Consider the following 25,921-nt stretch of genomic DNA (forward strand, 5'->3'; position numbering starts at 1 on the left):
TCAGTATATACTTGTTGAATCCACCTGTATAAATGTACTGGCTCGAGAATTCAGCCTTATTTCAGGTAGCAAAGAAAAAGACTGTTGGTTGATAAATGCTGTCTGTTGATGGCACATCCAGCTTTGGCAGAGAGGTTACCTCTATTTGAGGTGCAGCTTAGGAAGTTGCTTTCACTGCCTTTGGATGCCTGAATGTCAGAGACAAAGTGAGAATACAGTCGATCCCAGGGAAGGTTCAACTAAACTACAGCAACGTCTTTGAAAAACTGTGACATCTATTGTCTCTCTAGTTGCTGGGGCTGCTGTAACCGCCCTGCAGTGTAAACACAGTGAATTATGTATACAGTACCTCAGTCGCAGGTTGGGGATTTCAGCACTGGTTTTGTTTGACTCCCCACCCCTCCCCAACCCCTTCTTGAAACAGAAATATATTTGTCATTTAATTTAAAAAAGAATTATTTTTTAGTGCTCACCTCCCTTAATTTCGCACAAATCGGTGGGATGAGTTTTTGGAGAAATTATAAAAACTCGCCAGCTGGTGTAATGTAATCCACAACCTCTATTAATAAACAATGTGAAGATGTTAAAATATTAAATAGATTAGTAATTCATTTTATGAATATTCTACCTCAAATGCCACCCGTTCTTTGGATGAGATGATAAACCGAGCTGGTTAGGTGGACGTAAAAAATTCCGTTGCACATTTCGAAGGAGAATAGAATTTCTCTTGGTGTCCTTGTCAACCATCCCCCAGATAAAATTGGTTATCCACTTCAAGGCTGCTTGTGGGACATTGCTGCACATAAATTGACTACCGCATTACATATCTAACCATTCTTTGATGCTCCCACCATTAATTTTCCCACTGTTCCAAGAAGAAAATCAAACGAAAATATAAATTTTACAGATTAAAATGTGCATGTAACAATTTAAAAAAATGCATATCAGAACTTTTGCCTAGGATGCTCTACATTAATCTTGTGAAGCACTTTGAGATGTTTTGACAACGTGATATATCAAATGCAAGGATTATCAATTTAATAGGTGATTCTTTCACAAAGTGTCGCTTGATTGCAATGGATAGCGGTTGCTCTTCTATAGGTGCTGCTGCTTAGATTTTGTGTTGGCCACATTCCCCCATGGAAGAATTAATTTCAGTTTCTTCATCACAAAGGCTGAAGATTGATATTGAACGAAAAATCGACAAATACTGTAATTAATAAAGAACTTAATTGTAATGGTAAATTATGTGTTTCTTGGGTCTGCAATGGTGTGTGCGCTCCTGTGACTGTGCATGTAATGAGTGTTTTTGCTCACCTTTTATGGTTGTGCTGAATTTTAATGGATGCATTGGACCGAGAATCAACCAGCTTCTGAAATGAAATATATTGGAATGATTATGCACTCCAAATTGGTATAAAACAGACTAATCTCAGGGGTAGTTTCATGCAGCTACTGATTTGGACCAATGCCAGTATAACCTGATGGTAAGTCATCCCGATTGTACTCCTGAACTCACAGACACTCTTTGGGCCACTCCCACCATCCAGAACTACCCTGCTCCAGTTTCTTCTGAACAAAGAAATGAAATAAACAAAAACCATCAGGTATTGCTGCTGTATTGAGAACACACATTATAACCCGCACAGTTCAACTTGGTCTGTGACTATGCATCTGATACACTGAGCCCAGACTTATGGTATCGAATCTGTTAACCATGGCATGAGAACCACAGTCACCAAATAAAATGCAGCAGTTGACTAAAGCTACACAATGCCTGCGGTTCTTCAATTGATCTCTGTGGCTGTTTGAGAAACAATGAGAAATTTGTCTTGGTGCTGCTTTAGAAACATGCGTAAGCCAAGAGCACGATAGGAAAGATATACAATAGCTATTTCCTGCACACATGTTGCTAAGTGGCAATTCTATTTAGAAGGGCATGCAATTCTTTTTTTTTAACTTCAGGCTGCCTAAAATTGATCTTTACAACGAGAAACAAATGAACGCTTTTAATAATGTAGAATTTTCTCTTTGAGGGCAAGGGTTCATTATTCAGATTCTTTCTCATTTCGCACAAAGAATTCCGTGCAGCTTTGGCAGTCAGCAGTGTTTATTTAGGACTGGAAAGTAAGGAAGCAATGATTTTAGAATGGTTGAATAGAGGTCTCTAAGGATTTGCATAAAGCAGTATGAAAGAGGCAGAATCATGTTACAGCACAGTTTGAGGGCAGAAGGAACAAGAATTTTCTTTTCTGGCTAATAAAGAATTCATGATAATCTTCCTGATGCAAGTGGAGGGTGGAAGGAATGGAAGAGGTGACAGTGACATAGTGTGAATGTATTGATACCTCAGCTGGCACTGGAGAATAGGAGGGTGGGGGGCTGGAAGAATCAAGGACAGCTGCCAGTTAGCTGTCAAAGCAATGGAGAAATTTTAATTTGCATCATGATTAACTGAAGGCTGCTCATTGAAGATATTGACAAGGAGGAGCCTTGGACAAGAGATGCGCAGGGCAAATCACACCCGAGCTTTTGTTTCTTGAGTAAGCATAGATTAGGTGGATTAGTGTTTAGCTTTCCGGTGAGCATTTACAAAAGGTGCTGGAGACAAGCTGGTCTGCTCATCCACTAAAGACAGCTGAGTCAATGCAACTTTTGGAGACATGGGAATCAGCCAGAGGGAGAGGGAGATTTGAAGTTGAGTCAAAATGATCAACAGCTAAAGATAAAGTTAAGGAGTTCTTCACAAACAAAACTTGGGAAGATGGAGAAAATATGCAATATGATATTCCAGCTGCTTTTCATGTTTATGCTATTCGTGTATTGTGATGACTTGTGTTCAGCACCACTGCAGTGTCTTTGTTGAGCTCAGCGGTTTGTCAAAAGTCACCGTGTAATCATGTGGAAACTTCAATGATTGCCGCTGGACCAGTGTGTCCCTACACATCCTGGATAATGGAGTGTCAAAGCAAAATGGATGGGAAAGTTGTGGTTTATTGGCTTCATGTGCTGGTTATAAACCCTAACTAGATGATGGATTGGAGGGAACTGTAAGTAAATTCAAGCATCTTTTCCTGTATTGATTTACAACAGTTGACTCCAGACACCTTCATTATACTGGTTATCAATCATATTTAGTAGATCACTCTTTCAGAATTGTGAAGGTATAAATATTAAATAAAATGGGAATTATTTGAGTTTGTAAAATATGACGTTTACCGTCTGTAATGAGTGCGTGAAACATTTTGTGCTTGTGTATTTTGCTTTGCGGGTTTGCAATTGTAATATTGATCTCTACTGTAACATTGTCATTTAGAATTGTTGTTGCTTTTCTGGTGACAGAGGTGAAAATCATTCAAATGCAGTCATGCTCGAATAATGCTGGCTCAGAAACCTTAGTGTGCATTTAACTGCTCTTGTTACATCCAGACCCACTTCAAATGGCCCTAACCTTTTTTTGCATTGTGTCAGTGTCTTCTTTTCTCCAATATACAAATAAATAAATAGCCTATCCAGCAAATACTTCCAATGGAGGACTTATCTCAACATGTGTAAGTATCAGTACCAGATAATAAATCATAATTTTTTTGCAGGTAATATTTTTCTTTGAATAAATTCAAGCCACAGAGATAATCAATCCATGAATCTAATGTGTCTTTTGATATCAAACTTCCTTCTACTTGACAGCTATGCAGAATTATATTCAGAAAGAGTTTCATTTTTCTTGGTGTTCTGTTTATGCTGCATGAAGATTGCTTGTTAGAACTTCCAGCACCAGCAGTTAAGCTTCATCTGCTTGAATGAACAGTAGATGTGCAAATGCAGCCTTCAGCTCCTGCTTCCTTACACAGCCTCTCCCTAGGGAAATCCTACACTAGACTTTATTGAAGTAATAATTATTTCATCAGCTCTTGTGTATTTTTGTCTGTATTTGGATTAGAACCTCTAGAGGCTGGAGTTGTCATTCCTACCCAAGACTTAACTACTTGCTTGTTGATGCTGTGTTTCGCAAAACAAAAGTGTTCGCCACATTTCAGAGGAGGAATGTCCAATGATTCATGTAGTTTTTTTCACCCCCCACCCATTAGATTTTGTAAATCTACTTGTGCGTGAATAAATGGTCAGCAGGAAAGGTGGTGATTTTTCCTTTTCTTTAGAATTTTTTTCTATATTGTCAATTACTGTAAAGAGTGAACACATGACCGCTGATGAATTGCCAAAATTAATTTTTTATACAAGATCAAGCGTTAGTGCTTTAATGTTTTGTTTCATTGAGGTTTGCTGCTTTAACGAGCCACTGTGGTACAGAATTATTTATGGGGTACTGGGTCTGCCTGCCTGCTGTTTTTCACCTCTCGAGTAATGCAGAAATACAACTGATATAGTAGTTAGTGGGAAACTACAAAAGTGACCATTGCTGTACATTTCATCACCTACCATAGGAATGTGAATCCTCTGAAATGCTAATAACTTGTTAGATCATAATGTACTGTATGCAAAATGTTTCCAATAAAATAGCCCATCTGGCCTAATAGTGACAGGAGACTGATTTGAGCTTTTATGATGTCAATCAGATTTCAGCTGCCCTGGACGGACTCAGCTGCTGAAGCTGTTCAGCAAGTTATAGCCTAATTGAAGCTCTGCTAGGGAGAAATTAAGTGAATATCGTATTGGCCATATTTCTGCCTGAATCTGCCTATATTAGTCTCCTGACAAAACATTCTTAAAGAATTTGATTAGAATCAAGTGAGTTGATTTGTTAAACAGGCGACAATGACATTAAACATCTGTTTTCCGGGACCAAATTACATTTGCCTCTTAGTAACACTGCTGTTTTTACCTCTTCCATCCTTACAGAGCAGCACAGAAGCTGAATCTATCTTCGAAGCGAAAGAAGCACCATCCGGGTCTCCAGCATTCACACGAGTTCTCGTCTTACACAACAGATTTCAGTGGCATTCTGCAAGTATCACCTCCCCCAGCACCACCATGCCTTTTGAGGGCCGTGTCTAAAGTCAAGGACAACCCAGGCATTGGAAAGGTATGAAAGCAACAGACTGTCACTTGTCTTCAACTTAAACCTGCACACATAGATATATCCAATAACACAGTTTAAAGAATAATACCAATCTGATTTTTGAATCCTGTGCTTCTGTCAAACGTAAGTGTGACGTGTTGTGAGTCTTACATACAGAGTAAAAGTAGATGCCAGGTGACTATGGCTGACAGCTTTGCACTGTACTCCAGCAATGTCATGGCATAATAATAATAATCCTTGCATTTAATATAGCGCCTTATCAATTCTCAAAGCGCTTCACAGAATATACTGTAAAGTGAATTGACTATATATTTTGTGGGCGAAACGCAGCAGACAATTTGCGTACTGCAATGTCTCACGAATAGTCGTGGATTGACTATTATTATCTGGGCAGAAGGTGAGCATTTTAACTGGTGAAGAAGTGTATTCTCTAGTTACATCTTTAGTGGATTAACTGAGTTTTAATGTAAAATTGTCTTGTTGAAGAAGGGCACTGTACTATAGTAGGATGATACATCAATTATGGTGGGGTGGGGGGTGAATTGAAAACCATTTTCATTGAGATTTGGCATCAGCTATTATGTCGGGTTTGGTTTTATAGGATAGTGTTTAGATGAAGAAGCGTGTTTCTCGTAGTTGCAGTCATACATTTTTCTTGTCGGTAAACCATTATTTAGAATGATTGCTTTTTATTACACTAATATTGATAAAATAGTAACGGTAATGTTTGTGCATGGAATCATCAATCATAATCATTTACAGTTTCTTGGTAATACATTTTGCGAAATGGTCTACGTAACTGTACTGTGAAACACCACTTAAATTAAGTTATGGAGCAGCGTAATTTAGTTTAGGATCTGTCTGGTGCAGTGGTGAATCAGATTTACTGAAAGCGTATCAACAGAACAAAGCCCATTAATTCAGATCATGGCCACTTAAGAGTCCTCTTGCATGCTACTACGTCTGGATGTTGGGTGAGGACGATATCAGCCTCGGCTGTCATGCTCCCATATCTGAACAGCTTGCCAACGGTGGCCATTTGGGTTCAGGGACTATATGTTGGCTGGTACCCAAAGAATTGTACCCCTGTGCAAATTGCCCGCATTTCTGTCGTGTGCTTTGAACCAGGAGGATGGGGTGCATACAGGGTTTGAAAACTGAAAAAATTCTACAATAATATTAATCCTTGCATTTGATATAGTTCCTTATGACTCTGAGCCAGTGGGGGTTGGGGGTTGGAGGTGGCTATAAGCACGGTCGAGGAGGAAAGTTTTTAGGCAGGACATAGGACTTAAAACCACAACATTCTGACTCAGTGGCGAGAGTGTCACTACTGTCAGGCTAAAACACACAATCTTAGGTCATATTGCATTCTGGTACTATGTTCTATAAATCACTGGAAATTAGTTCAACTCTACACTTTGTCTAGTTATCAAATTGCTCCTATGAATGACTGAGGATAAGATAAGGTTTTTTAGCAAGTACTCAGGGTTAATCACTCTACATATACTATTTGAAATTAGATTTTACTCTGAAACTAATGAATGTACGGTTAATGTCATGGGTTAATTAAGTCGAGTGCAGGTGTATGTTGGGACTATTACTGTTTGGCTGTGGGTCATTTCTTGTATGAAACATGTCAGGGCTGCATTGAAAATGTGTGTTTTTCTTTATAATAATAATAATGTAAGGATTTGCATTTGATATCTGACCGTTTTAAAGTCAAAATGATTTGTAGCGCTTTATAAATAAGATCTGCTGACAAATGTAGTGACTGTGTGTGTACTTGTAGGTAAATGATACTCTGTACCTGTCACATTTATTTTTGACAACAACAACAAATCACATTTTTACATATTTATACATATATTCATTTCACAGCTGTACCAAAAAAACATTCATCATTATCATTTACCTTTTTTTTAAAAAAATGATCTTGATAAAATAACTGATATATACATCAATATTTAAAAACTTGTTATCGAGGGCAGGAAATCAAAAACCTGGCAAAGCTACATGTGTTTCTGCTGTCAGCCAAATGGCCTTCCAGGAAGCCTGGCCTGAAAATGTGCCTCTCTACAAAGTTCCAGCAATAGCATTTTATGTACAGGATTCACAAGCAAAAGAACAAGAGCGATTTTCCCTTGCATGGTTAATGCATGATAAAACTTCCAACCAATTCAGAGTATGGCTGATCGTTCAATCTTCCTCGCGCACACTGCATAGAGGGAGGACAATGAATCCTCAGTCACTGTGGATGAATTGTCATTTCATCTTATCATGCACAGCTTCACAGTGCAGATCTATCTATTACCTGATGCGATATATGCTTAAGCATATGTTAATAAATTCACAATCAGGACATGAGACATGAAAAAAAGAATTTTCATTTCAGCACTTAATAGAACTGCTTCCTTCATTCCTGATATGAATGTGGTTTATATCGTAGTTTTTGATCAGGCATTTGTTGCAGATGTAGGTTCTGTAGCTCTGTGGAGATAGATCTTTATATGTATTTCTTGGAACATTTTAATTGTGTACATGGAAGCTTTAGTTCTTCCCCCACCCACCCCAAACCCCTCCACATACCCTCAAAACATATTATTTTGAACATTTGTTTTTGAACTACACTCAACAAATGTCTGGCAGTAGTGCTCCCCAACATTTCTTTGAACAACAAGTAAGTGCTCCACAATTATAAAGCTTCTGTCAGTTTTCCTGACAGAGACCTCTTTCGTGAGACGTGCGGCAAAAAAAAGAGAAAAGCAATTAAACTATCCCGTCTTGACACAAAATGTGCTTAAAAGGGTTGATGCCACGAAAGTCTGATGCCTTTTTCTCTTTCTTGAGTGCACTGAGAATCCTTCTGCCAGTTTTTTGTCAGGTAACTACAAAGATACAAGGATTCTGCAGCTATTAAACTTGTAAATGTGACACATACAAACTGTTTTAGGAGTAAGATAGAAGATGCAGTGTATGTTTTTTTATGATCTGGTTGATGTCAGACATTTGTGTGTTTCCGAGAGCAGAAAAGATGATTAATGCATGCAAAAGCAATGAATAATTTAAACTCCCTTTAAGAAGGCAACATCTTGCATCTTCTGTCTTGAAAATGGTGCAAAATGGAAACAAAAGTTGTAAAGTGAGAGGATGTGGGTCCTTTTATGGTGCAACTTCATTTGGTTACTTGACTGAAGCTCCATGTTCACTGGTACTGTTCTCGGAATAGGTTTGACTTGACTTACTCAGTGTTACTGCTAAGATAAGCAACACAGCAGTTCTGTTTACACCACGTTACAGAGAGGCAGCTTTGATGTTGATAACTGCGGACAGATGCCCAGAGTCCTGTTGGTTAAACTGCAAACTCAGAATATTTGAGAGATGCCAGGCGGATGATGTCAGAGGTTGCTGACTTCATCCAAATTGTATCTATGTTGCCACATGCTGATGAAATAGCTATTTGGCTTTAGTATGAGCTGAACATTTAAACCGATCAAAGGATTTGAAGTAAATTTGCCTACAAAATGCACAGTCACTACACTTTGCAGTACTGCCTAACCATCCCGTGAAGCTCTTTGTGATGTACTCCTGGTGTGAGAGGGTCTGTATCAAATGCAAACATTGTTATTATTTTATTTTCAACTCAGAATCTGAAACTAAAGTTCTCTTAATGAATTGCAAAAAATATTCTATGGACACTCTTTTTGTGTCATTAAAATGCAAATATTTGTCATAATTATTACAAAAATAAATTGGCATCCAGCCTTGACTGTTCTGCCATATCTACAGACGGTATATGTGTGTGAACATGAGAACGATCTTGAAGACTAAATTAATCCAAGTCAGATGCATCTCATCTGTCAGTCCCAAATTAAGTCTACAAGAAAATTGTCTCCAAACTGAGACCTATATAATGTGATTTTCACTCCAGACCAATAATCTTGGATTATTTAATTGTGATTCATGGCAGTATTACTTAAGGTTAATTAAATACAATATGTCCTTCGATTAAAAATCCCAATTTGAAGATTTGAGAGTAGCTTGGTAATAAACGTATTATACGTGTGACTGCAGAATGTACACAGCCAAGGGTGCTGGGCAATACAATTCTATGAATCTATTCTCAGATTGGTGGATGGATGTGATCAAGGTGAATGTGGGAGGCATAATAAAGTTGATTTCAATATTTTGCACTTCACTGTTTGTCCAAGATTGAATCCCTTATCTGTTTACAACAGTCAGTGTTGAGCTGTTTGTAGTATATTGAAAATACCCAAGAAACCACAGCAGAAATTACCCTTAATGTAAGGCATCATAAGTTAATTGTGTAGTAATGTGAAATGACAGCGGTGGCTTGCTCATTAAAATGATACCATAACTTATTCTATCAGAAGATTAAATTGAAGAATTGTAACTAAAATGTGTTTAACTGGCTAAGGCAGAGTTGTATTGGAATATTTATTTCATCTACTAGATTATGTTATTCTCCAAATGCATATAGCTGGTAATAACTATATAATGAATAAGAATAACCCTGTATTTGCTATAATGCTTTATCATGTCTTCGAGATGTCTCAAAGCACTTCACAGAATATACTATAAAGTGAATTGACTGTATTTTTTTGTGGGTGAAATGCGGCAGCGAATTGCGCACAGCAGTGTCCCACAAACAGTCGTGGATTGAATGACAAAATGATTCAATTTTTTAAATTCTTTAAATAAAAATAACTACAAGGTTACGGAAACTACAAGGTTACTGAAGCAGATTACGAAAACTGCTATGAAACACTATTCTGACTTCATTTAGCTTTTATGGGCAGAGACAGCCTTGAATCTGTCATTTCCAATGCACTTTGTCATTCAAAGCAACTGTTTCATTTATTTTAAGGTTCGCCTGGTTTCTAGGACTGGCTTTTTGTATTCATGTCAATATCAAAAGTAGAGAGCTGTCTCTGGGATAGAACATAATGTATAATGTAGGCAGTGTTGAAAGTGAGGAATGTGGTACTCACTTATCATTATTAATTCTACTGTTCAGAGATTTATTACGTACAAGTTTTCTCCGTGGGAAAGGAAATATGACTTGGGTCTGCTTCATGAGTGAAAAAAGTAGAAATAAAATGGCTCAATAATTGCTTCAAAGATGAGTTCTTCTGACACTTGAGTTGTCTGATCAAATGAAGATAGTAGCAGCTCTCCCAATGGCTCACTCAATAAAGCCACAGCATTGACTAAAAATGGCAAATATGGTCACAAAGGGAAAATAGCTCACTAACTGTTTAAGTTCAAGCAATAATAATAATAATAATAATAAGAAGAAGAATCCTTGCACTTGATATAGTGCCTTACCATATCGTTCAGATATCTCAAACGGCTTCACAGGATGTACTGTAAAGTGAATTGACTATATTTTGTGGCCCAAAATATGGCAGCTAACAAACAGACGTGGATTGAGTGACCAAATTTTTTTTTGACGGATTGTTAGCCCTGGAAAACAATCCGTCAATTGACTAACAACAAGTATCAGAAGGTGACCAATGGTTGTAATCCAGCATATCAACAACAGGGGAGAGAAGTGTGCAGGGGAGGGAAACATTAAACAATGTAGCAGAAACATTAACTATATCTGTGCTATACCATGTTTGCTTGTCAGTTCAGCAACTAATCTGTGCCATCATCATTCCAATGAATCTGTGCAGAATTTTCAGTTTGGATCAGGGAGAAATTTTGGTTGGTCTACTGGGAAAAAATCTCACTGTTCTGCTCTTTTTTTGACGTAATTCCATAAGATCTTTAACGTCCACCCAACAGGCAGACAGAGCCTTATTTTAATGCCTCATACGAAGCATGGCACCACGCTGACAATGATCTTGAGCATCCATCAGTGGAGCAAGTGAGGTGTCAGATTAACATTTTATCTGAAAGGCTGTGTCTTCATCAGTTCAATGACCTCTTAACACTGAAAGGGATGCCAAAAATGTTCTGGATGAGCTAAAGGCCCCAGAAAGGACTGAACCCACAACATTCTTGCCCAGTTATAAGACCAATACACACTGAGTCAAGGTACTCTATTGTGATGGTGTCTAAAAGTTTGCAGTGTAATTTTTTTTCATACTTGCCTTTCTTTTAGTAGTTGTCCACACAAGTATCATAATTCAGCACGTATAGCATTATTAAATTAGGAATCCCACTCTGAGAAAGAGACGATATACATGGCACCCTTCTGAGGTTAGGGTTTTAGAGTTAAGACTCATTAATTGGGGCAGAGCAGAGGAAGTTTGACTTTGCACCTAAATGTATTATTCTTACACTACATGTAAGAAATAGAAAAGTGCTGTTCAGTATTTCATTCTCCAGCACAACTCGAAGCTGTAGTTTGTAAAGCACAAATATCTGAAAATAGACTTTACATCTGTGATTTTCAACTGTTCCCCCTGATACAGATAAACAGAATGTATAACTTACATTTCTAAATGACTCCGTTTCTTGGGATTTTCTTTCTGTCCTACCTACACTTTCCTCTCCTTTCTCACTTTTATTGGGAATTTTCATATAACATGTACCATTCTGTGTTTTCTGAGAATCTTGGCTGCCTTGATCAAATCCCCATAGATGGCTACAAATTTTGCAAGATAATTGTCCGGTATATATTTGCCACAGGGCTCCCATTAATGACTGAGATAGGCAAATTGGTTAGCTTGCTTTAATAAGTCCTGTCTGTTATTTTGTCTTCTGAATGTTAGCGTTACATAACTCCTATAAATATTATATTTCTTTGCAAATTACTTTTTTTTAAAAATGACAACCTGAACAATTTTTCTGTTTCTATATCTCTGGATACGTTTCATTTTATAGAATACTATTACAATGTACTTACATTTCCTATAGTTTTACCTTTCCTCATCTGAATACCTGAATGCATCTATCTAACGGATCTTCTAAATTAAAATTGAATCTTAGAATTTGAGAACAATTCTTCATTTACAAATTCAGACATGCACGACTGTTTCCATTGTTGCCAGCAGTTTTTTGGACTCTTCCAATGCCCTGGTTCACAGGGTTTGATCAAACTTCTCTATTATTTGAAGCCATTATGCAGTATCACACTGGATGAACTGAGCATAATTGGCTGCCGCGTTTGCCCACAAAATATATAGTAAATTCTGTTCTGTGAAGCGTTTAGGGACATCTCGAAGACATGATAAGACGCTATATCAAATGTAAGGATTATTATTATTATAAGATAGGCACCCTGCATTAATATGCACAACTCATGCATGCATATCCCCAAACTGAAAAAAGCCCAATAACTATAACCTGTCTTATACATCCACGCATTAATGTACCTGAGATTTTAGACTCTTAAAAGTAATATATAAAATAGAGCTGTGTGAGTAAACGGTATCAGAGGTTTCTCTTGGTTTCTGAACGTATCTTGCTGAGTGTGGCAGCCAACTCCTTGTCCTACTATTTGGATTTCACCATTAGTATAATCCATTAGCGTTTGAGGAAGACTTTGAAATGTTCTTTTGGAGTGTATTTGCATTTGCTGATCTGTCTGTAATGAGACTACTGAAAGCGGTTATTGTAGCTATATTTATTGTTCATAGCTGATCGCTTGGAGAAGATTGATTGTGGTCATTTTCTTCCAGGTGAAGGTAATGGTACGGATCTGTCCTTCCCAAGGAGCAAGTGACACATCAGAGTCCATGTCTTTCTTAAAAGTAGACTCTCGTAAAAAACAAATAACCCTCTATGACCCCTTGGTGAGCGGACATGTAAGTTCTGCTCACCGTCGAACAATTGTTGCTGCTCCAAAAATGTTTGCGTTCGATGCTGTGTTCACCCAAGACGCCTCACAAGTAAGTAGAAACCAAGTCCTGCAGTTGAATTGATTACTACCTAACTGCTTGATTCAATGCTATATTTATTTTTAAATTATTTGAGCACACATAATAATACTGATTGGCTAATGCGTTTCACTTATCTGTTCTAACATTCCTAGGCGGAGGTTTGCTCAGGAACAGTAGCAGAAGTCATCCAGTCTGTCGTGAATGGCGCAGATGGCTGCATATTTTGCTTTGGTCATGTCAAGCTTGGTGAGCTCCCAAATTCGTTACAGTTAATTACAATGTCAGGCTGGTAATTACATACTGTCAGCTTCTGCAACAATAAACGTAGAAGTGACTGAATAGATTACAATTTCCTTTTCAATTGACTTTGCAGACTTACCAAATTTTGTTTCGAAATTAATTCCTGAAGTGTTAATAAGAAAGGCAGTAATAAGCTTTAAAGTACAGCAAACAGCTCAAATTAGATTTTCCCTTTCTTACAAGTACCATGATATTATAAATATTAATAACAGCAACTCGAAATGTGGAAGCAATTCAAAGAAGCTTTTCTTTTTGGATTGTTCTCATTTTGAAATTAGTCTTCTTGATGCTGTGTTTTGCCAATTTATATTTCGTTCAATTTTTTAAAATATGCATATTGTGCGGAAATGATTCCTTTATCAAGGAAAGAACATTTGTAAATATTTAAATACACGCCGTAACTTTGGGATTTTCATCCTGAAAATTAGATAAAAAGAATCCATATCCAGACAGGGTTATATTCATAAGAGAAACTGTCCTTGCAAGATATTTTCCACAGACCTCCTCCCTTCCTACATATCTGTAGCGATATTCAGTCCCTTTTCAATATATTGATTACATTTGAAATGTTCTTGAAAGTTATTTTCTCTCCGCAAATACAGTTAATGTGTCCTGCTATGTGTGTGTGTGTTGGGAGCAAAATTCCCGCGTCGGTGTGATCCGCATTCAATATTTATAAACCTTTCTTGAATCCTGTCAAGAATTTTAGACCACAGTCCTGAAGTGTTAGAACAGCTAGTAGCCCACTGGACCAGTCTATGCCATTTTTGTTCCTCCTCTTGTAACCATCCTTTGTGCTTCTGAGTGAAGCTGCCAGTTTGGTGCTGAAATAGGGGTTTATTTTGTGTCTCACTGGTAAATGAGTTGAAGTTGATTAAACTTGTTTCACATAGGACTCTTGCAACAAAAAGAAAAAGACTTTCATCCAATGTGTTTGAGCTAGTTTGAAAGGCAGGCCTTAAAGACGATAAGTCCCATGTTTGCCAACTAGCTCCTTCCACCTCCACACTTTAATGTCTGCACCCTGTATCTCGGTTCTGTAACTGATATTGGTGGCCAGGATTTCCTGTGCATTCTCTTAACTTCTAGGTATTTTTTTTACAGGCTGATTTAGTTTTTTGAGGATTACATTTGCCTCCATAGTTTAGAAAAAGGCAAAGCAAGTAAGAAGTCTTCTGGTAGTGAAGAATTTCACGTAAAACCGATTGATTAAGAGTCTCTACAGAGGCTGAAAATGTGCAAGCTGGCTATTAAAATACTCAGGCAGCCGGTAGCATTTCAGAACAGACCATACATTGGGACCCAGTCAATAAAATCCTTACCATTGATTCCGTCCTGGAGCTATGAGGGAGACTAATCTTCTCAAATCACTCTGTAGAAATTGCTGTGGGGGCATTTCTTAATTTCCAAGGCATTGTCCCATTGGTCACATTCTGGGTTGTCTAGAAGTGATACATTATTTAAAGAGTTAGAAGCTTTAGCACACTCAAAATTATATGGGACTATTGGCACCTATTTGCTAGAAACCTCACGGCAGTTTAAAGGCAGAGCCAATATTGTGATAAGTATCTCACTACACATCTAGCACCCGCTAAAACTTGACGGGTAACTTCCTTCTATAACTAGGGAGCAAAGCTGGGAGAATGAGGTTATCATAGTGCCAATTGCAGTATCACATTAATACAATTATGAACCAATATGAATGACCTCATGACTCCCTATGGGAGGGTAACTCTAACACAATAAAATAAACAGGCAGAGAAGTAGAAATACCAAATGTTTCACCCTCTTCTCTCAGAAATGTTTTGCAACTGACTATGTTCTTACTTTGTTGGCATTTTCATTTGTCTATGGTATAAAGTCAAACTGCATCTCAACATGCTTTAGGCACATTTAAAAATTGAAATTCAGTGTAACCTCATTATTAATTGTTACTTTTTGTTGTCCGATTAATACACCAAGTGTATTAATTATTGAAATTAGTTGAAAATGCCCATGTGGGCATTGAATGCATGTTATATATCATAACTAGTGGAATGACATATGGTTCCACTTCAAAGTTTTTAAAGCCTATTAGTGAGTAAATTTTACCTCTGTTAATAAGATGACATTAGTATGATCCATTTAATGCCTAGGGAATATTTAGTGTATCTAATTATTTATGTATGTGATTATCTGTATTTTTTAGATTATTGAAGGAATCCAGCATTCAGATTTATCGTTTGCATTTTAATTCCAGGGAAATCGTATACTATGATTGGAAAGGACAATTCAACACAAAACCTGGGATCATTCCCTGTGCAATATCCTGGCTTTTTAAACTAATAAATGAACGCAAGGAGAAGACGGGCACTCGCTTCTCGGTCAGGGTGTCTGCTGTTGAGATTTGGGGCAAGGAGGAAAACCTTGGGGATCTGTTATCTGAAGCAGCCACTGGCAGTCTCCAAGATGGCCAGTCTCCTGGTGTCTACCTCAGAGAGGATCCAATCTGTGGAACTCAGGTACTTTTACTGTTAAATATAATTACTGTTATAGATACATTGCGAGGTTTTTGATGTGCTTTCTCAACTTCTGCCATTTCACATTCGATTGCGAAGAATGTTTGATATTTTCCAGACGTGTTTTAACTATGTTTTAAATGTCATTGTCTCGCTCTCTTTTTTTTTGCCTTACCTTTTCATCCCGGCTCCCTTGGTGTGCATATANTTTTTATTAATTGCCCGAGAGAGTTAATCTGTTGATCCGAAAACGAAACCCTGTTCCAATTAGACACATTTCTCTCTTCACGTTCAGCTTCAGAATCAAAGTGAGTTGAGAGCCCCCACGGCAGAAAAAGCAGCCTACTTCCTTGATGCTGCAATAGCCTCCAGAAGAACCAGTAGGCCTGATTGTGATGAAGAGGAAAGAAGAAACTCGCATATGCTCTTCACCCTTCATATCTATCAATACCGGATGGAAAAGAGTGGCAAAGGGGGAAGTATGTTCATTATCCTCCATTAATTGCTAAATGGCAAATTCTAATTTACAAAACTAATTTAGCCTGCGTGAGTGCACGGAACCACCAATAGCACCTTAACGTCAGTAATTGACTAGAGGCATCTGACTGCTGAGAAAGCTTCACATTTTGCCCGTCATTAATATTTCACACGGTCGATGCCCCCTTGATACATTTCGTTATGTTTGTCAGTCGAATAACATCAAAGCGTCTAATTGGGCTTGTGCACTCTTGCTGTGTCGTTGCAGTGTCAGGAGGACGCAGTCGCCTGCACCTCATTGATTTGGGGAGCTGTGAAAAGGTTCTGAGCAAGAGCCGGGATGGTGGCGGTGGACTCTGTCTGTCGCTCTCAGCTCTAGGCAATGTCATTTTGGCGTTGGTCAATGGTGCTAAGCACATTCCATACAAGTAAGTGATATATTATACATGGGCATTAACATAACTTCAGAGCTAATATAAATGCAAATTCTGGGAAAAGCATTTTGCCACAGGAATTGTGAGGCCATGGAGAAATAAGAAGCTAGCCTTCCGCGGATTTTTTAAAAAAAAATCAATAATTATTTTTTTTTGCCTTAATACCAAATTTCTCATCTGGGAGAATTGCAAGTTCATTTATTTATTATTTAAATTTACTGCTATGTTGAAGGTGTGGTCTTGTGCTGGGGCTCAGTTCTATAGGCACTGGCAGCTTTCGTGTTGCCTTACCTTAAGAGAGACTGTAGCACATGCACAAACCTAGACAATGAACATCAGTACCCCATCTCACATGGGAGGCATCAGAACTGTGCCCGAAACTGTCCTTAACCAATCCTCACATTTGCACTTTCCTGAAAGGGATCTAAGTGAGCAGAACCTTCCCTCAGGAGGTCAAATTGGTGGATGGATCTATAACCTATTTGCCAAAATAAGTTCTATTTTGAAGCAGATGGTTTCCTACATTTCTGGTTTTAAAGAACAGAAGGTATAGAATATATATGGAACTGGATTGTATTCTGCTATTGTACCTGAAATTAGATATCATGCTAATACTAGTGTTAATACTAATTCAGATACAAAGCAGCAACACGTATAGATGACGAGATGAATATTCTCTCTCGGAGAATTTCTAAATAGCCAGTCGATTTTAAAATAGTTACTCCATCTGTGTAATTGATTGTACTTGTTTCACTGTTTAATCTAGAGATAGCAAGCTTACTATGCTGTTGAGAGAGTCACTGGGAAATATCAACTGTCGAACAACCATGATCACGCATATTTCTGGCTCTCCTAACAACTATGCAGAAACCCTTACAAGCATTCAGCTTGCAGCACGAATTCATCGAATGAGAAAGAAAAAATCCAAGGTCAGTGACCTCGCTGAATTGTTTCACATCTAACCCTTTCACTGTGAATGACATTAAAAGCCACCTCTCATGGTGAAATTGTTGAGGCTTAAATTTCAAATGTGCGTTAGCTTGTAAGATGCTAAATTGAGCGTTGGCGCTTTTATCTCAAGTTCTTACTTTTCTTTGTACACACTAGTATGCCTCAAGTTCTTCTGGAGGGGAGAGTTCATGTGAAGAAGGTCGGATTCGAAGGTCGCCTCACCTGAGACCCTTCCACCCAAGAACTATAGCTCTTGACCCAGAACTTCCTGTGTTAGGAATATCCAGCGACCCAGATTATTCCTCAAGCAGTGAACAATCGTGCGACACAGTTATTTACGTCGGTCCCGATGGTGCAGTGTTGTCTGATCGGGATCTCACAGACAATGAGGGGCCCCCAGAGTTTGTACCTATCATCCCTTCTCTGAACAAGCGGTATGAAGTTAAGAAAAACAGGGAAACTACCACTGGTGGTAAGAGCACCGAAAAGGACTATTTCAAATGCAATACATTTGCAGAATTACAAGAGAGATTAGAATGTATTGATGGTAGTGAAGCACCCCTGAAGTTTTCTGCTGAACAAGGACTTTTCTTATGTAGCACTAGTCCAGTTTCTCTCCAAGGATGGATGGAGAATGTGCCATCTACCACAGTGCAGGAGAAAGCTCAATCTGTTACCGGGCAAGAGAATGGATCTCCACGAATGTATGGAAAACACCCTTCAAAAGAGGCAATGATGTCCCTAAAAAGGGGCAAGGTGCACATTCTCAGATTCCTGCAGAGCAGGGTAATGGTTCTCCAATGATGAACCCACCTCAATCCAAAACAACTGAACACTTAAGCCTGCAAACCAAAGCTGAAGGAAGTAAAGTGGAATTAAGTAGCGATGCTGGAACAGATGGAATCCAAAAGACAATCACAGCTTCCTCGAACATGTCCAGATCTAACTGCCCTAAAGCACAAGAACAGACAGCAGGTGCACCTGCTTCTGTTGTGAGGGAGAAATCATTGTTTTACAGGAGACCTTTGCCAAGTCCTGCACCGCCACCTCCACAAACAAAAGACACAGTAAAGATTTGTTCAGAATTCAATAGCAGATGTGTGGTTCGAACGCCTCCAGTGGGAATGAGCCATCAGGTGTCCAATAAACAAGAGTGCAGTGTAACAGGAGGTGCTCTCGCACGCTGCAGAGGTACACACAGCCAATCTGGTGCCAGAGACATAAACGACTTAAAGTCGGCATTAAGGACCGGTTGTATCGACCGAGACATGCTGACTACCACTGTGACCTTGCAGAAGCCCGTGGAACTTAACGGAGAAGACGAGCTGGTATTTACAGTCGTCGAGGAGCTGTCATTCGGAGAAGTCCTGGAAAATGGTCGACCTGCCAGTATTATTAGCTTTAACAGTGATTGTTCACTTCAGGCTCTGGCCTCAGGCTCACGGCCCGTCAGCATTATTAGTAGCATCAATGATGACTTTGAAGCTTATACCTCACCAGCAGCCCACGCTGGAGTAAATATTGACATTGTAGTGCCACTTGTGGAGGCCTCATTTTGCAGCAGTAGCAGGCGTTCATCTATTAGCTCCTGGCTTAGTGAAGTAAGCGTTTGTACTCTGGAAAGCGATTGCGCCCAGTCCTCCGACGGTTTGGTGGCACAGTCTTGCTGCAGCTGTGGCGAGATGTCTCTCGGGCCTTTTAAGTTGGATTCACCTGATGAGCTGCAAGACACGACCGTGTCACTGCCACACACTCCAAAAAGCACGTTGAACGACAGTGGATTCTGTTTCTCTGAACTGGAGAATGAAAGTGCTGGTTCGAGCAAGCTTACTGTCGACGGCAACAAAAGTTCTGATGCCTTAGGTTCACCCAAAGCAGCTTCAAGCAAATTCGTGGCCGATGCTACCAATTCCTCAGTGATGAAATCCAGCACTCCAGCACATTCTCCCGCCCCAGGGATTTGTGAAGAGGTTCCTATTAGCCACTGTAGTCTTCCCACGACCAGGAAAGTAAAACCTACCTCATCTGTGAGCCACAGTTGCAGCACTGTGAACTGCGCAGACACACAAAGGCAAGAAAACAAACTCGCGGACCCTTGGTTGAAGCGCACAAATAGCCAACTGGAACCAAAAGCAGGGGATCAAGCTCTTTCAGCTAAATCCTCCACTAGATCTGGAAATAGTATTCAGGCGAAGCAGCAAATGAAAACAGCCCAGAATACCGGAACTCTTCCTAGACTCAACAAATCCTATACAACCATTTCCTGTACACACAGAGTCGTGGACGGTTGCGAGATGGCAACTAAATCCAACGGAGCAAATGGTACAAATGTCAGAAAATGTGAGGGGCCAGGAAGAGCAGCACAGGTCAAGAAAGGAAGTGCAACCGTCGCGACAATGCCGATAATGCACACTTGCGCCAACGTCGGAGCTATCCCCAAGAGTCAACAAGATTATGCTTCGATTGCCGGCAGTTTGAAATCAACTACGGGGAAGAAAACATCAGCGCCGAAGGCGAGCATGCTGCCAAGGCTCAGTGGAACTCCCCCAGCACCGCCCGTCCGTAAATCTAGCTTAGATCTGAAAAACCGAGCCACGCCACTAGTTGGCGCCCAAAAAGGTACTGCTTCAGATACAGTTAAAGCGACCTCACCAAAGCTAGAGGATGAAATCGATGGAAGACCAAAGGTTGCTTCTTGTGTCGGGGAAGGCAGCATGAGTAGACCAGCAAACGTGAAATCTGACCAGACCTCTGCTAAAAATGGTTCGAATCCCAAATCGAAGTTGCCTAAACTCGAAGCTGTGCAACGCTGTGGGAGTCAGGCATCCCTGGAGAGATGTGATAGCTTGTCTTCGGTAGGGTCAAAGAATGGTGTGGTTAAGGAAAATGGTAACCTCGGCAGCAACAATGGCAGAACTGGCCGATCGGTACCACGCCTTGGTGTTTCACCTTCAGCTCCAGCGGTCTCCTCCCCACCCATTTCCGTAGTCCTCGGACCAGGTAAATCCAATCAAACCAAATGTGCTTCCAATAACAAAGTAGTGGTGTCAGGCGGTAAGTGTCGAAGCCTTTCTACAAGTGGAGCCAAGGTGTTGACCACATCTGTGAAGTCGCTAACCCAGTCGATAGGTCGAAGTTCCAGTGTTCCGCCAAATGGAAAAACAATACCTCGCTCGGCTCAGCCAGCAAATTGTAAACCCGGCAAAGGAACAATCATGGGAACAAAGCAAGCAGTCAGGGCAGCAAACAGCCGTGTCTCCGAGCTGGCATCAGGGGCCTCTTCTAGTAAAATGGGCCATTTGAGAGGATCTACAGACTCTGACAGTGGAAATGACAGTGGGGTGAACCTCAGTGATGAAAAATCACAGATACCAGTCTTGCCTTCTCCGTACAGTAAAATAACTGCACCCCGACGACCTCAACGCTACAGTAGTGGGCACGGAAGTGACAACAGCAGTGTTCTCAGTGGAGAGCTGCCTCCAGCCATGGGAAGAACTGCTCTCTTTTACCACAGTGGTGGCAGCAGTGGCTATGAAAGCATGATTCGGGACAGTGAAGCCACTGGCAGCGCATCATCAGCACACGACTCCATGAGTGAAAGTGGAATGTCTTCGTCTGGCCGCAATAGGAGTTCAAAGTCCCCGAAAAAGCGCGCAACAGGTCAGTCAGTTATCTCTCTGGCAAAATACTACAGATACTGGAAAACTGAAGTACAAGTCGCTGGGAACACACAGCAGTTAGGCAGCATCTATGCAGAGAGGAAAATGAGTTAATGTAACTTGAAACGTTAACTTGTTTTCTTCTCTTTATAGATGCTGCCTGACTTGCTTCGTGTTCTCAGCGACTTCTATTTTAGTTATCTCTCTCTATTGAATTATTACTGATAACCAATCAGTCGATCAATCAGTGTGTTTCAAAAATATATAAATTAATTATAAATTAAGAAAAATATGCAGCATTTATGGAATTGAAACTGGTTTAGTTTCCGCACGTGTCACCTTTGTGGTTTAAATTTTTGTTTCAGGTAGGCAAGGTACAACCAGTTGTAAGAGTAAAATTCCCTGTTGTCTGTACCAAGCAATACTTTCTAACCTAACCTTAGATAATAATAATATATAATAATAATCCTTGCATTTGATATAGCGCTTTTCACGTCTTCTCGACATCTCAAAGTGCTTCACAGAATAGACTGTAAAGTTAATTGACTGTATATTTGTGGGCGAAATGCGTCAGCCAATTGCGCACAGGAGTGTCCCACAAACAGTCGTGGATTGAAAATGACCAATTTATTATTGTTTTTTGTTTTGGAGGGATTATTATCAGGCGTGTGGAGTAGGGAAACTTGCCCAAGGTTTCGCCCTGCCTGGAATTGAACCCAGATGTCCCGCTTGCAAGGCGAGTGCTCTAACCACTGAGCTACAGGACTACTTAGATCACACTATACCAAGGCATTATCATCTGAATTGATTCAAAGAAAAAGTTGATTGTCAAGTTTGTCTGCCATTGACCTTGGAAACCTCACAAAGTACAGGGGGGAAGCAGGAACAGATGAAATACAAACAATTACATTTGTTTGTATTTTTTCCTAAAATCTACCTTAAAGAAAAAGTAATTCTTTGAGTACTGCAAAATACATAGTCACTACACTTCACAATAAACCATGTGAAACGCTTTGAGATGTCCTCCTGATGCGAAAGGTGCTATAATGGATGCAAGGATTATTTATTTATTATTTATCATGACACCTTTGAAATGGAGATGGGGTATTCTTTTATGACAAAAGAAACTATTGCGATTGAGTAATGATTGAATACTTATAATAATCATTGTGCCTTTCAAAACAATGACTTGAAAACTATCTTGAGGATCGAAGGTTGCATTTGTGAAGAAGTGTCATGTAATAATAAGTATCTTCTTGGTTCTGAGAGGAATAAAAGTAATCATACCCTTTCTTAAAGAGCGTCATGTAATTTATATAGGCAGACACATTGGAGGGAGATGATGTTCGACCATGAACACTCTTAGAAACATTTTCTGATATTTATCAAGTTCAATTGTGAGGGAGTTAATGTATTTTAGTCACATCACTTCACTTGATTTGTCTCCCTGTTTCTAAAGGAAAGGAGTTGGTGTGCAGAATGATTTTCTCTGCACTGGACGTGCTTTGTAGTATTAATTCTGACAGCAAAAGTGATAAAAGGCTAAACCCTTGATTTATTACCATCCTACGTTTTAACTTATTACGTGACTTTTATGATTAAAAAAAGACTAAACATTTATGTTGCTGGTTCTGCTCTGTACCCTGGCTGTGAGGAACCTGCTGTTGGGTTTCAGAACAACTAATGAGACAGTTAAACATTAGTGCTGTTCAGTTGAATGAAGAAATTGCTTAATTTTGATATCCCCACACCTACATGGACATTTCATTAATACATGGTATTAGGTAATATGGGCACCATCTACAACAATGATCGCTTGGCTGTTTTGCCGGGGGAAGTGGGGGGGATGGGAATGGGGAGAAATCTTTAGAAACATTAGCAGACCCACATGTTTTGTCTTTGCAAATTTATGGAAATAACTGTAAACGGCACAGGTTCAGGGGCCTCCTACAATGTGAGTCGAAAATATGCCGTAGACTTCACAAAAGATGGTGGTTTTCCTTTTTAGTAAATCATGAAATGCTACTCACGTTCATACTAAAATATCTGAATTCTCATGGGCAAAGCTGTTGGTAGCAGACAATTGTAAGATAGATACAAAGTCCCATGGGAAGGCAATTGATGTATCATACACATTTTTTTTTAGTTTTTTCTGCGTTCATCTGAGCGCACAGGGTAGAACCACTATCCTATGATAAGGATCCACTCCTGCTTGCCAGGAAGCCATAACTATACGTAGTGCCTTTTATTACACTGTACGAATGCCTCTTAATTGCATTACTTTAAGTAACAAAAATTTATCAATTCTTCTTAACAAGAAGTCTTTACTAATATATTTTTATGCAGAGATAAAAGTTGCCTGGGATCAGTTCAGGAAGCTGCGATGTGGACTGAGTGAAGCTGTCACATTTATACGTCTATTAGGGTGGTTTAATAGCCATTTATTAGACTTCCTCTTGTTGTGCATTAGCACAAATCCACATGTGCATGTCAAGGCGCTGTGCACACAAACAATTTATTTTTCATACACTCAGCAAACGGAACAACAGATGATATGGCTTTGCTTTTGCGGGCAGAGTTGAGAATGTGATGGGCTGAATGTGAAACTAAATCTTACCTTGTTTCCACTGCATTCCCTTGATACTGGTTCTCTCTGTGGAACTTATTTCGACAGTCATTCAGGGTTGTGATTTGATATCTGATGCAAACTCCGATTGTTAGTTTAAATGAATATCTCAGATTTGGTGTGTGTGTGTTGAGGGGGGTGGGGGGGAAGGAGGAAAAATGGGTGGTGCAGTTATTAAGAACCCTGACCTTTTACCATACAGATATGATTTCAAGCCAGCCCAGCAAGATTGGATGAAAATCTTTCTCCCAAAGCTATTATTGGGTCCTAAAAGAGGTTTACTGTGTAGTCAGATTCCCTTTGGACACAAGTCCACAGCACAAACCATGGTCATAGTTTGGTCAGTCGGTCATTTCATTCAGCAAGGCCAAAGAGCTGGTGAACACAGCAATTGGAAACATCACCTGGATGGAGTACAGGTGGTCTTGTGAGATTGAGGTGAAGGAACACTGATGCAATTGGGGTGTCGGCTGCTTAGCTTGTGCAACAAACATCTGACGGGAGTTTGACACTCGTAGGTAAAAAGGAAAACAAATTACATCTCCAACCTTGTCGTCTTCTACCAAAAAGGTTAGGGGAAATAACCTTTGAAGAAACAATCCCGTGGCTAATTAGTTCAGGGAGTAAAATAATGTGAGACTGGTAGAAATCTTGAAAGTAGGTGAGAAAGTTAAAAAAAAATCCATGGTTAGGGCTGTTTGCACTCTGTTAGGAGTAATATAGGCAATTCACATAAAGGGGTGATAGGTTTGCATGTGTTCACATCAGAGATGCTTTAACCTAATGAAATATTGGACTTGGTGAAATATCATTCAGGAAGACTGAAAAAATTGACTTTTCTTGATGTTCATTTGAAATCTCAGGCCAGGATTTTTAAAGAAAAATAAAAATCTTTCGAGAGTAAAATATAACTGGAACATTTAGGATTGTCACCTTTCAACATTCTAACACTGTTAAGCTTTGAAGCCCAATATTCTGTCTCTCTCCTCCTGTATTCTTCACACACATACAGTACTAGGTGTTGAGATGAAGCAACAATATTTGAAATTTGCTTTGGACACACTGAGATTGCAGTTTGATTTTGCTTCACACCCCTCTCTCCTGCTTGCCAGAATGAAATGAAAATAGGCATAGCACTGATTAAACATGATTTTAATGTTTAATCTTACTCGTGAAACAATATCTAACGGAGCAGGGTTGAGTCGTTGTGGGTGCTTTAGCAGTTAGTGTCTTAAAAATCACAATTAAAAATTAAACCACTGCTCTGTGCTCTGGAATAAGGCCTTGTTGATAGTTGGTGAAGATCCCTCAGGCAGAAACTGTTCTGTAGAAGCGGGGGAGTGTGTGTGTGTGGGGGTGGGGGTTTAGGTTAAGGCCATTCAGTCCCAAACCTATCATGTAAGACAGGTTTTGAAGTGACATTTTAATCACATGTTCTGCCCTTGTAATACTTCTGACATTACTGCATTCTACCCCAACCCCTCCAATCAATCCTAACACTCACTTGGTTAGGAGAGAGATCAAAAAAAGTTAGTTTCAAACAAAAGCTTAAGGATAAGGCCTAAGGAAAGTCTTATTGTGGGATAATCAAGGTTAGTCAAGGTCACTACTATAACAATCTGCTTAAGTCTCATGTAAATGAATATTAGATGACAGCTATATTGAAATGAATGGTAGAGGTGGCTTGCCGGGCATTGCGAAATTGCTGCCCACTGGCTGAAAATAACACATTGAAGTCTTTGATTCTGTTGTTCATTTGAATAATTTTTCCCCGTGCTCCTAAAATGAATGGTCACTCCTGTTTAAAATAACATTCAGAGCTTGTGTAGTGAAAAGATTTCATTCAGAACGACCAGTAAATCAGGTGAAGTACATCCTTTGCAAGAGGCATAATGGTTAAAGTGAACTTAAAAGCCTTGCCTACGTTGAGTTTCTTATCACACCTGATCAGTTTAATACTCTATTTAACCTTATTGCAAAACTGTCTGGTGTGGTTATTGCTCTGATATATACACACCTCCTCATTCATTATTGCGAGCGTTAATCACTTGAAGCTTTGCAACTTTATGGTGGTCAGATTATAAT

The 25,921-nt window shown here is 39.4% G+C and overlaps 1 protein-coding gene across 1 annotated transcript in view; it reads left to right on the forward strand.

Annotated features, from left to right (window-relative positions):
- kif26ab (kinesin family member 26Ab) overlaps positions 1–25,921 on the forward strand; it is a 98,702-nt gene that overhangs the window by 65,194 nt on the left and 7,587 nt on the right. The window contains 10 exon segments of the mRNA XM_042338298.1: positions 4,858–5,041; positions 12,691–12,900; positions 13,044–13,137; positions 15,431–15,472; positions 15,475–15,692; positions 15,985–16,168; positions 16,435–16,594; positions 17,367–17,529; positions 17,708–18,223; positions 18,334–21,211. Of these exon segments, the coding sequence (XP_042194232.1) occupies positions 4,858–5,041; positions 12,691–12,900; positions 13,044–13,137; positions 15,431–15,472; positions 15,475–15,692; positions 15,985–16,168; positions 16,435–16,594; positions 17,367–17,529; positions 17,708–18,223; positions 18,334–21,211 (4,649 nt within the window).

This window comes from Callorhinchus milii, unplaced genomic scaffold, assembly GCF_018977255.1.
Source record: "Callorhinchus milii isolate IMCB2004 unplaced genomic scaffold, IMCB_Cmil_1.0 Scaffold9, whole genome shotgun sequence".
Classification (NCBI taxonomy): domain Eukaryota; kingdom Metazoa; phylum Chordata; class Chondrichthyes; order Chimaeriformes; family Callorhinchidae; genus Callorhinchus; species Callorhinchus milii.